This window comes from Austrofundulus limnaeus, unplaced genomic scaffold (genome assembly GCF_001266775.1).
Source record: "Austrofundulus limnaeus strain Quisiro unplaced genomic scaffold, Austrofundulus_limnaeus-1.0 Scaffold157, whole genome shotgun sequence".
Lineage (NCBI taxonomy): Eukaryota > Metazoa > Chordata > Actinopteri > Cyprinodontiformes > Rivulidae > Austrofundulus > Austrofundulus limnaeus.
The window spans coordinates 757,617-774,459 of record NW_013952559.1 but is presented as its reverse complement, the minus strand read 5'-3'; the positions used below and the strand labels follow the sequence as shown (position 1 = coordinate 774,459).

At 38.1% G+C, this 16,843-nt stretch overlaps 2 protein-coding genes across 2 annotated transcripts in view; both read left to right on the top strand.

Moving 5' to 3' along the window:
* smg6 (SMG6 nonsense mediated mRNA decay factor) overlaps positions 1–2,780 on the top strand; it is a gene marked incomplete in the record, with an annotated part of 17,277 nt that extends 14,497 nt beyond the window's left edge. Inside the window, 2 exon segments of the mRNA XM_014016924.1 lie at positions 236–317; positions 429–2,780. Coding sequence (XP_013872378.1) covers positions 236–317; positions 429–559 — 213 coding nt within the window.
* A 380-nt stretch (positions 2,781–3,160) lies between these two features.
* Positions 3,161–16,843, top strand: part of LOC106523502 (serine/threonine-protein kinase TAO1) — a 22,377-nt gene continuing 8,694 nt past the window's right edge. The window contains exons 1-8 of the mRNA XM_014016923.1: positions 3,161–3,869; positions 12,694–12,955; positions 14,786–14,857; positions 15,313–15,414; positions 15,529–15,574; positions 15,696–15,792; positions 15,866–15,979; positions 16,337–16,428. Of these exons, the coding sequence (XP_013872377.1) occupies positions 12,824–12,955; positions 14,786–14,857; positions 15,313–15,414; positions 15,529–15,574; positions 15,696–15,792; positions 15,866–15,979; positions 16,337–16,428 (655 nt within the window). The 5' untranslated portion in view covers positions 3,161–3,869; positions 12,694–12,823. The remainder of the gene's footprint in view (positions 3,870–12,693; positions 12,956–14,785; positions 14,858–15,312; positions 15,415–15,528; positions 15,575–15,695; positions 15,793–15,865; positions 15,980–16,336; positions 16,429–16,843) is intronic.

Genomic DNA, 16,843 nt, shown 5'->3' with positions numbered 1-16,843 from the left:
TGTGTAAATAAGATGGCCCCGTCCGTGTAATTTATTTTTAAACTTTTAGTTTAAAAATGATAAAAACTGAACACCCTACAGTACTTTTACAGTCTTTATTTTACAGTTAAAATACATGTTTATCAAATAAAGTCTAATGTTACAACTAATCATGGATCCCTTTAAATAAAGAGTTTTTTGTTTTATTTGTTTACAACAAAAGCAGTCGTCAATGCTAATAAAATGTTTTCCTCAGGGTAACAATGATGATGTGATCTTGTCCTGCTGTCTTCATTACTGCAAAGACAACGCTAAAGATTTGACGCCACCTCAGAAAAGTACGTAGCACCGAATGTCAACAAATCTCTTTTTTTTTTGCAAATGTTGCTGGAATAAAATGTCCTTTCAATTATCTTGCATGTTTTGTTTTTTTTTTATCCAACAACCAGATGGGACAGTGAGGCTCCAGAGAGAAGTGGTGCTCCTCACAGATGACCGCAACCTCCGGGTCAAAGCGTTGACCCGCAACGTGCCTGTGAGAGACATCCCTTCCTTCCTCAGCTGGGCTAAAGTGGGCTGAGCCGCACTCTCCTGGAACGAAAAGGATCCCAACTGCTGAAGCCTGCTCGTCACTCAGGAGAGAGGACACACTTAAAGCAGAGGAGAAGCTGGGTAGAGGAAATGATAATAGTTCCACTTCTTAAGCAATACAAGCAAATGAAGTGCAGGGTGGTGTTAATGAGCTTCCTCCACTCCGTAAGGAAGTGTGTGYGCGTGTTCAGATCATCAAGCTTCCCCTTTAAAGAGTTAGGAAGACTTAAGTCTTCAAACGGCTGGAAGAGAAAGGAGGAAAAATGAAGTGATTAGATTTATGGGTTGCTGTGTGCAAAAAGCCTGCACCTGATTTAGTGTGCACTCTGCAAAGTGGGATTAAAATTTGGATCAGACGATGGAATGAAAACAGAGAAACCGTCGATTGTCATTTGTTTGATTAAAGGCGGCGGTAATGAAGGGTAGGAACGATGCTTCTGTAAAAAAATAAAAGAAAGAAAAAAGGCCCAGGCTTGGACTGTTTGGCCTCTAGAACAGAGCTGAGAGAAGAGTAGGTGCAGAGATACAGAGCTAAAAAGGGCTACTTGTCTTGAGGTTTCAGCCCTCTCATGAAGGTTCTGGTGTTTCCTGCTCACCCAGGAAGTGCCTGAAGCTCAGTCGGCAGCTTCGTCAGCCCCCCCGGCTTGATGTTTTTGTTCTTGTTGTAAGAAACCTTTTTAAGTTTTCAACAAAATGTTAGTTTTTTTTTCTCATTTTACCTCTTCCTGAGCTCACGTTATTGGTTCTCTTACAGTTCTTCGTTTTCTTTTTCAGCATTTTATAACGAGCATCTTCGAAGGTTTTTCAAATGAAACACGAACCATAAACCAGATGCATTTTTATTTGAAGTGGGTGCAGGTGAAGTTGTAAATATATAATTTGGAACAGATTAGGTTGTTGAGTTGCATTAGAGTTCGACACATTGTTTAACTTTAGACAGCCACAGTGACAGGTGGYACTTTGGATCTTGACTTTACAGAAACTTGTCAGGAATGTTGTATTTTTTGTTCTCCACAACCATCAGTGTTTTTGTGCTTTTCAGTTTGTAACACAACTGTTTACCTCCCTGGGTGTTTCTTTTCTCATCGATGTCTCCTTTACTCTTCAAACTGTGATTTTGTCAGGGATAAAATACATTTTTATCTGTAAAAACACGTTGTGCAGTAACAAACAAATCTTTGTTTTTTTTGGGTGGGATTAATTTACATCACTATTWGTGTTTAGTGTAAAAAACATGCTTTAAAATTAGCTTTAGTCCTCCGTTTTATTGCATCAGTTTATTCGTCTTTAAGTAAAGTTTATTGGTGTTTTAAACGATGTTTTCAGCTAGTTTCATCCAGTTTCCACCAGCAGCCAATGTTTGTGTGAACCAACCAGAACGATGTTTTTACTGCTGTCCTTAGTGGCTTTGTGACAAGTTTAGTGTCGGAGCAAATTGGCTGTTCTCATCTTTTCCCCTTTTTATGTTAAACCTGTTTTTACATTACTGACGTTCAAAGGAAAACGAGGAAAGTGTTGTGTTTTCAACAACAGCGCTTCCATCATACGTTTTAAAAGCAGTTAAAGCAGAGAAACGGCGTGCACGATGTTAGAACCTGCACGCTGAAGCTTCCACAAGCATTTTGTTCGTATTTGTGCTTCTTTGTGTTATCTGTACGGGTTTCCTGTGAAGAAATGCCAGTAMATATGTTTGTTTTTTTGTTTTTAATGAATAAAACCTGGATTTTTGTTATTTTAAGTGTTTTCTTCCTGGCAATAAGAGGAAGTTCATTGCTAAAATTAAAATGGCATTTTTGGCAAAATGATCGTAAAAGAACAGTTCCTGTTTCTTACGAGAAAAGTAAAATACAATTTTAAGAGAAAGTCTTGCAAGCGAAATAAAGAAAAGAGGGACTTCCTGCACAGTGCTGTACATATAGCCTGGCTRGTTTTAGGGACGGATAGTTCTGCAGCCTATCCATCCGTATCCTTTGCTTCAGCTCCTGCATACAGACCACACAGGCAGGCCCTGATTCTCATCATCATGACAACAGCGATGCCAGGCAACCAATCAAATCCCACTGCATCCTSTCCTGGATGCTGATTGGTCTCCCAGCCTGCTGCCTGTTGTGGAATGTCCATCTTTAACCTCTCTGCTGCCATGCACATTGTATTTTTCCCCTTTATGTTTTTTTTTCCTCCCTCTCACTGAATATAAGGCTATGTCTGCAGTCTGTCTCAGAAACATAATACCTTATTATTATTATTTATAAATAGTCATGCTTTGGCTTAAACAGCATGACCATGGATGAATAAAACAAACAGTGCAGATTGTGTATTTATTATATATGCTACAACAGCATGCCATATTATATAAACAAAGTGCTGATATTCCAGATAGWGTGGTCTTTTGAAAGTACAACTAGAATATATATATATTTTTAGTTTACTGTTTACATATGGGAGACACCTAGCATCCCTGTTTTATGATATAAAGAGTGTTTATCATGGTCTGTAAGTTAACTAGCTATTTATAGAGGACAGCTTAAGACTGAAACAGTTAATCAGGTTAGGGGCTCTGTGGCTGAAAGTGCATAAAGCCAAACAGAGAGGAGAGAGAGACTGCTGTTTGTGCTGTTATGTGCTCCAGGACCAATATTGTGTTGACACTCATTAATGTGCATGGCTTTCACTAACCTCTATGGCGTTTGCGTTGCTTTTATTTAAGAGGTTTTTTTAGGAGGACATTGCAGTTGTTTTACCCAGTCATCTTCAACCAGACCCCCTACAAAAACTGCATATTGACCAACATTGTTTTTAAAGCCTTTTCTTTTTTTTTTTGCCTCCCTTTTCGGTGGAGGGGAGGAGATTCTCTTCGCCGCCATTTTTAGGGAACTGCCTATCGAAGAGAGAAACTTTGCTGCTTGCCTTGCTTTGCTTTAACGTTAGCAGCTAGCGGGTTGTTGGCCGCAGGCTGCTTGTTTTCAACCAGCTCCGTGGTGACAGATAATGTCTGGCCACTCGTTAGCCAACTCAGCTAGCCTCACGATGATTTAAATTTATCCCCGCTGCAAAACCAGCCTGAATGACCAGAAACAAACACCGGTAATGGGGACAAAGACTGGAAGGCAGATAGATATATTCGAGTTAGGGCAATTATGCTGCGAGATTAGCAAATTAGCATAGCTAACTAGCAACTCCAAGCTTTGATTTCTCTGGACGGCATTGCCTGTCTGTGATTTAGCCACCTTTGCGCTGCTGTGGTCGGGGCGACAGGATTACTTTCCACTCCTCAACCTGTGTGGTTTCCTTTTTGCTGGGTGAGTTGATTAGCTTTTTTTGCTACGATTATTAAGCTTCAATATGGAGCTGAATTATAACATTTTAGTTTCGGACATAGCTCCTCCAATTTATTGCTATCCTCATGCTAACAGAAAGTTACTCTCCCACTTCATTCTGTGACTTTATTTCTCGATTTATTATTTTATTTCTAACTGGGCATTGTCCAGTTAACGTCAAAGCGTTTGTTTTGGTTTTGACACGGTTGTAATCGGGAAGCTACTCAGTGTTTTCGCTGTAAATAATGCTGGGCACGCAATGCTTCTCCATCACAGGAGTGTTAGCTAGAAGCGTTAGCTTGCTAATCCGCTTTATGCAACTATCGTTTGCAAGCAGTGCCACTCCCTCGTTTTTATTATTTTGTTTYTGTCCATTAAATTTACGCCAAAGCCAAGTTCTGCTTCGGCTGTGTCCCTTTGGGAAGTTTCCTTATCCGCAATGGTCTATAATGAGCCACATACTGTATTGATACATATGGGAGATGRCATCGGTCCTGCCTCCCCATCCATGCATGTCGCACGTAAATTTCGCCATCTRTGCTGCTTGTTGTGTTTACAAGCAGCACACAAGCACATTGTGCATGCATATATAATTGTATCCTAGTTTATGTGTCTAAATCGGCTGCTGATTACTGTTTTATACGCTGACGTGAGCCGCATTCCTCAGATTTGCGTGATGATATTGCGTAACTCAGCGATGTACCTCTGCTTGGTTTATTATATCTGTGCCTTTTTGTCGCTTAACTTGTTCATGACCCATTGGATCAGCAGTGCTTGGCAGCAGGTTAAACCTTTTTTTCTACATTACATGATGTGATCGCTCTCCTGCACCCACACATTTTATGATCTGTGCGCTATTTATATGTGGGCTCAGCGGAGTAAACACTGCAGTATGAGCTGTTCACCTGTCTTTGTTTTATTTTTTTAAGCAGCCTTCAAACAAGACCTGTATAGATATGTTGACGTTAACCTTTTGTGTTATCACAGATCATTTCCTGGTTTCTGGACCAGCCATTTCTTGATTTTTTTTTATTTATCTTCATGCTTGTCAAAAGAACAGCACCCTTTGTTTACTTCTAAGCCCTACCTGCTAGCTGATGCTCAGAGGTATGCGGACATAAGCTGTGAGAGCATCTCAACGCAGCAAAAACAGGGTTTTGCTTTGTTTTGTGTGCCATTTTTAATTCAGTAGATGGRCAAATAGCATGCTGGATTTAAATGTCTCCCAGGAGAAACAATGGATTAGACACTGAAGGAAATCTTGTCAAGCTTTTTTCTCCTCAGTCTGCCTCTGCAGAAAATATTTTCCAGCCACGCTGTGTCAGAGTATAATAGAGCAGGAAACTTACTGGATGAAAGGATTGCAAAACTGCAGTGATTTTCATGGATTTCTAAGTTTATAATCATTAAATATATATCTATAACTAAGTACTATTTGGAGTCATCCTGATATAAAATAGCAACCACAGCAAGATTAATAATCTACAATAAACCAGCCAGTATTATAAACACAGAGCTAAAATCTGGTGTGGTAGTTGCTGAGTCTACCAGATAACATAAAGTATTACATGAWGAGATTGCATATAAAGTCATCCCTTTTCTTCATAAGATGATTTTTGTTTTCCAGCATTGAACGGTGATGGGGGATGGTCCTTCTTTCAAAGAATTTTAAATTGCCTTGGCCATTTTGACTGGTACTGGCACCTATAKTGTGATGATGTAGACTTTTTAAATGTTCCTAAACCAACAAGTGTTTTTTCACATCAGTGAGCGTTAGTGCTTTTGGCAGGTTTTAACAGCAATGTTTCGTGACATAAAAAAATGAATACAATTACCTTTTGAAAACCACTAAAGTAGGGTCAGTCATCTGTTGTTATGCAGTTTGTTCAGAGTGATGAAACTTGCTGGGTTTTGGGTTTGCTGCATTGTTCCAGACACCATATCTGATGAGTCACACTGTGAGCAAGGAGAAGATAGATCTGTTAAAACTGTGCATCAAAAATTTGTCTCTTCTGTGCAAATTAGTAACTTTTTATGAGTGAGGCTATGCTTACATCCTGACTAATTACAACTTTAGATACAGCTGTGTGAATCAGTATTTTTTTTTTTGCCAGCTTTTCTAATTGACTTCCTCTAGTACCTCTTTTTTCAGACACACTTTGGTRCATTATTTGTTGTTTCTGTTTTTGGCTTTTACCTCAACAGGAGAAGGCTCCATGAGAGAAACAACCCTCTTTATGTTTGCACACTTCATTCCCCCTTTCCATTCCTCATCTTCTCTGTAGCATTAAAAATAAATAAATAAATGGGATGTGGTGTTGTTGAAATTTGGAAACCAGAGAGTTTTCACTTCCTCCACTCCATTCACAATCTGTAATCAGCCGGGGAAGCGACCACGCGGACACCCCACCCTCCATCTTGGGAAAGAAACTCGATGTGTAAGCCATTTGGATAACCGCTCTTATGCAGGTCATGAAATTAACATTTCTGCTCAGCAAACAGCCGTAATGTTGCCATTATTGGGCATCAGATTAATCATCAGTGAGTAATCTAATATAGTTACTCAATCRTCTGATCAAGAGACAGACGCTGGTGTTTTTGTACTCCTAATTCTTTTAATTTCCACTTTAAAACCAGAGCATTTTATGTTGAAGTTAACTGAAAGATACACATAGTTGCTGATTTATTTATTTATTTTTTCTCCCAGCAAACTATAATGGGACGCTTTCCCTTTTAGGATTTGAAAAATTAAATCACGTTGTGTCCTTAAAACATAATTTCATGTGGACCAGGACCAGCTAGATGTAGCTGATAWGTTTATAAGATGTACCACTTAGGTGCATTTCTGTTGTGAATTATTCAGCAATGCAGCATTAGGCATCCTGCTAAACACACTCAGGAAGCATTCATATGAGAGAACAAGTATTTACTCTCAAGGTTTGTTTGCACGAAAGAAATAAAACAGTCACATTAAGTTAATCAGTTCTGTAATTAAAACAGGGATTTGAGGTGTTCTTGTTATCAAATGCATAAAGTGCTTTGTAACAGCAGCTTGATCCAAATGGAGCATCTCTGTAAATACTCACAAATGTTCGCATTTAATCTGCCATTAAGTGACAAATATTAAGCTAGCTTTGTTGTGGTAGTAGCTCTGAGTCAGTCACAGTACATCGTGCAACATCTTTGCTTAAAACTTTTGCATTACCTGCTGGAACCCAATTCAACATGGCTGCTACAGACAATGATCATCAGTTTAGCAGATAGTTTACAGCTAGCCAGTGATGCACTTGTTTAGCTGATTTTATTTTTATTTATTTATTTTTGCGTCTTGGAGAAATCTACCATAGGGAATAAATAAAATATTAGATTATTTATTATGTCCCTCTGCTTTCTTCCAGTTTGCCTTTTTCTCGGCTGAACCTCTTGCTCCTCGGCCTGTGCGTGTTGCCTTTTCATTAGTGTGTGTAACTTGTGATGCTTTTGTTTTAATGAAATGGCAAAGTTATGTAATCTTTAACTTTACATAMGTTTAAGAGTTGTTGTTTTTTCTGACTCCTTAAAGATCAAGAGACTTCTCTATTTTTCCAGAAGTTAAAAGCAGTTTTTTTATTTTCTAAACATTCATTATGCTGATTTTTACAATGAGACCATTTGCTCACTCTTGCACATGTACTTCTGAAGACTCTAAACATTTTAGTAATTTGTAGTTTTAGTTAAAAGAAAATCATACCACTGTTACAAAGAAGCTGACAGCTGTTAAGCATTTATTTATTTATTTTTATTTTTTGTAGGGTTGGGCGATATTGGCAAAAAAAATGAYGCGTGATTATTGCGTAAGTTGGCTGGTAATGATTAATAGATGGCAGTTGTATTTACATGTTTTTGACTCAAAATCAGTTCTAATATATGCTTACAAATCATCAAACTAAGTTCTTCATTTTAACAAGTTTTAAAATTGTAAACTGAATTGAAACCCACCTTTTCAACAATATGGAGTGGCATGTTTAGTAACGCGGTATGCCTCGAGCTCACAAAAATAAGTCATCACGAGGCACTAATTGAACTGTGCCTGGAGTCAACCTACTTCACCTACGGGGGCAATATTATAGGCAGAAACATGGGTGTGCCATGGGATCCCCAGTTTCTCCTATTGTTGCAAACCTGTACATGGAGGAAGTGGAAAAGAGAGCCTTGATGTCCATTTCAGGGGTGCCACCGAGCCATTGGTTCAGATATGTTGATGACACCTGGGTTAAAATTAAACATCAACTCTGTGGATGAACATATAAAGTTCACACGAGAGGATGTAAAAAATGGCAGGTTGGCGTTCCTGGATTGCGATGTCTCAGTTTCGGATGGAGGATGGTTGGAAACTGGCGTGTATCGTAAGCYCACCCACACAGACCAATATTTGCGTTTTGACTCCCACCACCCACTGGAACACAAGTTAGGAGTGATCAGGACTCTGTACCACAGAGCAGACAGTGTCCCTACAAACCCAGGAGCCAGGCAGAAAGAGAAATCACACACACGACAGGCCCTGGAGCAGTGTGGTTATCCTGACTGGGCTTTCCTGAAAGCAGACAGGAAACACAGACAGGATTCCATGCAACCTTCAGGTGAAAATGAAGACCCCAAATCCAGACCCAAATCAGTGGTTATTCCGTATGTTGCGGGTGTTTCGGAGAAACTGAGACGTTTATTTTCTAAACATGATGTCCCAGTGGCTTTCAAACCCCAAAACACATTACGGCAAAGGCTGGTTCACCCCAAAGATCCGGTGCCCYGGCACAAACAGAGCAATGTTGTATATGCTGTTAAGTGCCAGGAGGACTGCGACCAGTTATACATCGGGGAAACAAAGCAGCCACTGTTCAAAAGAATGTCCCAACACAGACGAGCTACATCTAATGGCCAGAACTCTGCAGTTTTCACTCATTTACAGGCCAGCGGTCACTCTTTCAGAGATGAGGATGTTCTCATTCTTGATAGAGAGGAACGTTGGTTTGAGAGAGGAGTAAAAGAAGCCATTTTTGTGAAGAAAGACCGTCCATCGTTAAACAGAGGTGGAGGCCTTCGTTTTCAGTTGTCCCCCTCCCTACAGTGCTGCTATTGCCAGTATCACTCCACCCCCTGTTAACAATAGGTGTTAATTAGGTGTCAACGATAGCCATGTGATGTGAGTATCAGTCACATGGAGGCAGTGCTTAAAAGCCTGAATTTTGCCTGAAACTCTCAGATTGAAGAAGTCTCTTGGAGGAGAGACGAAACGTTTCATTAGAGAAGAACCCGTCCAGAAGACCTATACAATTTTTTTTCTTTTTGATTTTTTTACCTGGATTACTGAGATGTATCAGGACACTAATTGCAAAGCAATATTAATTGTTGACAGTTTTTCCTGATGATTAATTGCACACAATACAATTTTGCCCAACCCTTTCTTTGCAGGTGTCATGTTTTGAATGTAAAAACATGGTTAGAGTATAAATGGTTTAATTGCTTATTAACAAGCATATTAACATGGAATTATTGTTGTCTCGATGATAATGAATCAAAAATATGCATCCTGAATGAATCACACTACATTCAGCGTGAGGAAKTATTGCCTCAGGTTATTTCTGAAACTTGTGCTACAGGAAAACTTTTTTCTTTTTCAATATTTGTTTATGATTTAGTCATTTTCTGAGCAACATGTTTTCAGTTTGAGGATAAATCATTCAGAGCAGAGATTTTTAGATTATTCCAACAATAGCTGTGCTTTGTCTGTTGTGGTTAAACAGGAAATCTAGGACATGTCGTGAAGCTTTAAGTTATGCTGCTACTGAAAAAATGCAGATAAACTGGATTGGCGACGAATACGATATGATCAGATAAAACTCTGGAAATCAGTTCTATTTAGAGTCGCTAAAAGTATTTCTGACTGCGAGGAGACATGCCAGACTCTTTATTGTTTCATCTTTCCATCGAGTGTAAAAGGATCATTTTATATTGAAGAAATTTTTTATTATGAATCAATATGAAGTCAGACTGTGTGTCTTTGTAACATTATTACATGTTACAGATTACTGGGTTTAGGTGTGAAATGATTATATGGGATTTTACCCAGAGGCCTGATACAAATCAGTACACTATATTTACCAGCACTAGTCTCACTATGAGTGATGTTCCAAGTACAAATTTTAATTGTATTTTTATATAAAATTAATATTTTACATCTAACCAATTCAACATAGTAAACTCTGAGTTAATAGTTAAGGTCTTTATGTTGATAAATATCACTTAGTTATTTTAAAAGTTAGAAAATATTCTGGTTAATTTCTTTGGGGCCTGCTGCCATAAGGACTCCCCCCCGGTGTGAATGGCACCCTGGTTGTGGGAAGCACAGCAACAAAGAAGTGAGAACACATAACCCTAGTCTTGGCATCTTTTCAGTGGCTTCCTGTTTGCTTTCAGAATATTAACATTTTACTGTTAACTTTTAAGCTTTTAAATGGTCTTTAAGCAGCCAGAAGAACACGTCTCTTATAAATGTCCTATGATCTAAATTGAAATCTAAAGATTATGGAGCTTTTGCAGTGGCTCCTCCAAATTTATGGAACAGTTTAGATCGCAGTTTATGCACAGCTCAAATAATAGAGACTTTAAATTCTTGCATTTGTTTAATTTGACTTTCAACAGAGCAATAGAGCTCATCAACTTCTGCTGCACTATGTGCAGATTTTTTGGACTTTTTAAAATATTTAAATCCTGCTTTATTTGATTTAAAAAACATTGATTTTGACAAAAAGGCATAGTGTCCCCACGTGCTGCCCACAGATGTGCCTGACTTTTATTCAGCTTTGTATTCTCAGGTGGAGCTATTGATGATTATTTTTAATAGTAAAACATCAGTCTAAATATTCAACTGACGATTATAATTATTTTATATTGCTACGTTATGTTGGAAAACGTTAAATTAAAAAGTCTACACTTTATTCTTTGTTGGCTGAAGAGGATTGTTTTGCCTTGACCTGCCTAAACCTTAATAATGCAAACAGGAGAAAAAATAAATACTTAAATATTTTTTCTGTTTGTCTTTTGTCCTACTGTTATATTCTATTTGCGACATGGTTTTTTGTAGCTCAGTTATCTGTATTATTACTTAATTATATCTGCGTTGTTGCTTGTTAAATTCACAGCCTCCCCAAATGTTTTCAGTCATTTTTGTAACTTGGTGGRGCAATATAAAGGAAACTTCATTTTTAATGGTAGCGCATGTGGTCTATTGTAAACAAGACAGTTTTCACAGAGAGTAGTTACAATTTAATTTGCCAATTTTTCACCGTACACTGATTACATCTATTAACCAGAGTAGAAGCGACAAACCCAGTTTACAGAACAGCCCACGTCTGAATTGATCGTCCTGTGCAGCAAACTCATCATTACTGTGGGCCGCCTGCTTGCTGTGGACGTGAAATCAATCTGTGAACTGGGATATTTGCATTCTTCCACTCGTTCCAGTGGCTCTCAGATCTGCAGTAAATGCTGAAGCAGTCTAAAGCCACGCACCACTGATGACTCTGCAGTGAGTTAATTGTGTTGGTGTTTGCACCCAAAGGTGTGAACAGAGTTAATGTTTCAAATATTTCAGGAGCTCCTGACCTCGCTGTKGTCGTTAGCGGTCTGGTGAGCTACTGTTGAATATTTCAAGGACCCTTTCAGCCTTCTTGTCTTATTAATAAACACTGGGTTTAGGATTTTTTTTAGTATGTAAGTTATTAACAGCAGTAACACAAATAGGATGCTAATATAGTTTGGGGAATTTGAGAACACCCATTTTTTATTTGGTATTTTCACTTATTCCAAATACAAAACTTTGTCAAAATATAATACTGATATGAAAATCAAAATCAATCCAAAAACATTAAACTGCATTCAAAAGCTTCTTYGAATAAATGCATGAGAACTGCTGCCTTTCATGCCACAGTTTTAGACCRTTATGTTTTATGTGCAAGCTCATACTATTTTGGAAAMTGCAACAACTCAACCATTTTAGAATGCATTGGACTGAAAGTTTGTGTGGTGGTAGCTGAGAAAAGTCCTCATCACATACTGAATCCAAATCAAAAAGCCAAAATGGCCACCGCAGCTAAACAAAACAATTGGAGCCATTTGTGGCCATACTGAAGTGTAGGTTGGTGTGGTGGTCGATGACGCAATCTCCAACAACTAATCAACTCAAATCTTTATTTAAATTGGGCGCCATGTGCAATCAAGCTATATCGTAAAACGTCATACTAAGAGTAAATGTTGTGAATGACTACAACCACAACAAATGTTAACACAGTATTTGTAAAATAGACTGAATTATTGCAGTTTTTATGTTTTCTAAAGTCAGTCTGTGGTGGCCATCTTGAATCACTTGTAGAGGTACATTACATTCAGTTATTTCTTTACTGAAAGTTTCATTAAGATCTGTTTGTTGGTTCATGAAGTATTTTGCTAACAGACATCTGCACTGGACAAACGTGGGTAAAAACATTTGTCTTTCAGTGGCAGGCGATTAGAAACCTCTTGGACCAAATGTGCGTTAGAACAAAGAGTCCCGCCTCAGCAGGTCCAGCTGAACATAAAGAGATATTGTGCATGACTGTGTTCTGTGTAGAAGTGGGCAATGTATCACCACGTTTTTTTTTAAATCTCCATTTAAACTCTCTGACTGACTCATCCCGTCGTGTCTCATCTCCTCCCTTGTATGCAGGATTGTGTTCCAGCTCGCCTTTGCCTGACACCCCTGATCTTTTCCTTTCGTCTTGCGTCCGTCCAGGTGCCGATGTGAGCGCTTCCTTTGGCTCGTCCGTCGCTGCAAATGAATCTACGGCTGCTTCGGTGTAGCTCAGCGCCCAGATAGTCCCGTCCCCTCTGTGCGGGTGAGATACGGGACTACGTAAGCCAAGATGCCATCCTCGGTGAGGGCAGGGAGCCTGAAGGATCCGGAGGTGGCCGAGCTTTTCTTCAAGGAAGATCCAGAGAAGCTCTTCTCCGACCTCCGAGAGATCGGCCATGGCAGCTTCGGCGCCGTCTACTTTGTATGACAGCTGCACTTTATACCAACTTTAAACTACGCTTAAGCTCATCTGTTGGCASGAACGTGAATTTGTGTGAAGTTTTGTAACKAATAGTTCAGTAAAGATTAGGAGTGATTTGAGCATTTTTGCTAATAAGTGAAGGGCTTTATTAGCATCACTAGTAAAGTTATGACGAACCTGTTTTTTAGTGTTGCTACACCATGCTGTTCAGCAGAGGTGCATTGTAATGAAGCATATTTATTGTTACGGTGCTTTAAGTAATTTCTTTGACGATTTTTTAAAATCGTAGCTTTTATTTATGTTGTTATATTTAAAACATAAAAATGATGCTTTTATTTAAATTTTAATCTTTACTTAAAATTTAAACGCCTCATTGCACACAACAAATTGAACTATGACCAGAACTCATCATGAAAGGAGTTGTTTATGCACTCTAAAAAAATGATATGTTGACTTTACTTAGAGTGTGTGTAAAAGTACTTTTAGTTTATTGCAGTGGCAGAGACAGACATTTTTCTCAGGGGTGGCCAGGAAAACTACATAATTTTTTACTTTAAAATTTTCTGCAGATTTCTGTGTTTTGGTCATTTCCTTTTGTCTTTATACAGGCAGTGACTACCTTATAAACATGGGTGTCAGAACCATTTTAAAAGTGGGGATACACACTGTTGGTGGGTCTGGGGGTCCTCCCTCAGAAGATTTTAAACAAAATAGATGCCATTTCCTGCATTCTGGTGTACTTTACCAGGCTGTTTAACATACTTTTACCTACATAAATAAAAACTTGATTTAATAATTATTTCAGAGACATATTTTTAATTAAAATAGTTTCATTATCCTGTTTTTAAACTCATTGCTACAGCTGAGAAAAGGTTAATTAATGTGTCACAATTTATCGTATCTAATGACTTTAGGGGTGCCTTTTACTTTTATATTGTTTATTGGTTGATTTATTTTTAATTTTAACACATCATTGTGCCAAATAATGATGACCCTCAACTGCATGTTTAAAACTAATATTAATAACTTTATCCAATGAACAGGTGCAATATTGATATTCACCAACAGTGAATTTAGAGGGTGTTAAACTTTTTCTGATTTAGTGATAGCTCTATTCCTAACCAAAAGGGACAGAGAATCATGCAACCTTCAGAACATAAAATGACACTGTGATACGGTGAAGAAAAAACAAAAACATTTGCCACCATAAGTCAGATTACATAGGCATATGTTCTGTATATAAAGAAAATAGGGGTGCAACAATACATGTACCCGTATCGAACCGTGTTGAACAATACAGATTTAAAAAATTTAATTTATCAACATGTCTTCTGAAGATGCTCTGTGTTGAAGGATCAGTGGATCTGTGTTCGACTACTCCACCTAGGCTGCATTGTCGAGTGCAGATCCACTGAGAAACTTGCTGTTTCAGCAACATTTAATTTAAAAACTGTACTTTTGAGATTAAACAAATGTTCATAATGAATATAAATAAATTACAAGTTAAAAGGGGCATGGAAATTTCTCTTTTTTTGTATCGAAAAAATATCGAACCGTGAGACTAAAGTATCGAACCGAACCGTGAATTTCTTGTATCGTTGCACCCCTAAAAGAAAACAATCACTTCTTTGTCACTTCTTTGAGCTTGGTGATGTTTCAAACTGTTAAACACTGCCACCAACTGTTCAGGAGGATTATTTTTTTTCCAAGTACTTTTACACGCCTACTGTTAAGTTATAAATAAATGCCTCTGTGATGATGATAATCTACAGAAAGTCAGAGTTTGAGTATTATCTGAAACGTACACCAACAGCAGTCTTTGTTTCCTAGGCACGAGATGTGCGAACAAATGAGGTGGTGGCAATTAAGAAGATGTCTTACAGCGGCAAACAGTCTAATGAGGTGAGATAAGATTGATTTTATTTACGTAATGATTCGCAACTGGACCATAACGTTTTCACTCTATACTGTGAAGCAATTAAARCAAACCCCTTATACATGTGAAGTCACAGTCAGAACACAATTTACTTTTTGAAAGTATAAAAACATTTGGTTATGTAATTTAGAAACTACTGAAGGGGAAAAAATGAATACTTGTTTTTTATTCAAATAAAAAAAGCATTTGTGAAGAGTGGGAGTGGAAGGARAGAGGTTTCCTAAATTAAACGAATCACACTTTAGCTCTTGTTCCAGCTTGCCGTCCTCCCCGCTGATTCTTTTACATTAACTCTGAACAGATGGTAGGTTTTGCGAGCAGAGCGACCATATTTATATCTTTTCAAGACAAGATTGTGTGGACCTCTCCAGCTATCTGTACGGTGCAGAAAGCCAAGTAAGACTGTCCCTGTCTCCAACAGAAATGGCAGGACATCATAAAGGAGGTGAAGTTTTTGCAGAGGATCCGTCACCCCAACAGCATAGAATACAAAGGTTGTTACCTCCGTGAGCACACAGCGTGGGTAAGACGTTTACACGAGCAGGAGCAAATAATTATTTCCTTTTGAATATTTCTCTGTAAGCCTGCAGAATGTGTGGCGTTAACAAGGTTATCCTTGTTATTTTTGTGTTTCCAGCTGGTGATGGAGTACTGCCTCGGCTCAGCCTCTGACCTGCTGGAAGGTGAGCAGAAAGAAAATTCTTCCGCAAAGACATTTGTTGCTGTTGGAGCTTAAAGGGCTCATTTTTATTATGTATTTGTGACGACGTCGATGACTACCTAGAACGTTTTTCTTTCTTGTAGTTCATAAAAAACCTTTACAAGAAGTTGAGATTGCTGCCATTACCCATGGTGCTCTGCAGGGGCTGGCCTACCTTCATTCCCACAACATGATACACAGGTAAGTGATCTTACTAAAGGTTTGCAAGGTTTTTTTTTGTTTGTTTTACACCATTTCATTTTGTTTTTCTCAGGGATGTAAAAGCAGGYAACATCCTGCTGACTGAACCGGGCCAGGTCAAACTGGCAGACTTTGGCTCCGCCTCAATTGCCTCACCTGCCAACTCTTTTGTTGGAACGCCATATTGGTAAGGCAATTGTACATTAATTTGTTTTTGTTTTTGTTCCAATCAAAACTTGTGAACCATCTCAGTGTTTGTCTAAATTATCTTTGATTTATAAAACAAATGAATAAAGCCTCTTGTTTTTCGTTCACCCACAGCTGAGCTCTGCCAGCTGACATATTCCAGTGCTTTTCTGCTGTTATTCCTTTGGGCAGCATGTACTCTAAATAAAGACACTGCTTTTTTTGATCATATTTGATTAATGTTAGGGGGGAAAATATACTTCAATGTGTTATGAGGCCCATCATCCATTGTTAATGAGATTTACCTGACAGAGGCTTGAGAGTTTTTTCTTTAAAACTGATTTTTATCTTCACACAGGATGGCCCCGGAGGTGATTCTAGCTATGGATGAGGGCCAGTATGATGGGAAGGTGGATGTCTGGTCTTTAGGGATCACCTGTATAGAATTAGGTAGGTTACAGCATGCCTGCAGTGTAAATTTAGCTCTGAGTATTATGCTTATACTAATGTTAAGAGTCATTTGAAATAAATAAATAGGGTCTTTAATTACATTTATAGTACTRTGCAATAATTTTAAACCATCCCTAACTTTTTTTATAACATAATTAGTGCTGTACCAAACGATTATTTTCTAATTGATTAATCTAACGATTATTTTTTCGATTAATTGATTATTCTAACAACAAATCTGTAAGTTATTCTGATGTGAGTGCACTGGATATTTAAAATGTTTTCATCAAATTAACAAGAACAATTCTTTAATATTGTAATATTTTCTGTAATAGTTTTTTTCATGGACACAAAATACTGTATGCACTCTAGAGTCAATTCTTTAACAAAAAAAGCTTAAAAGATTTAACATCAA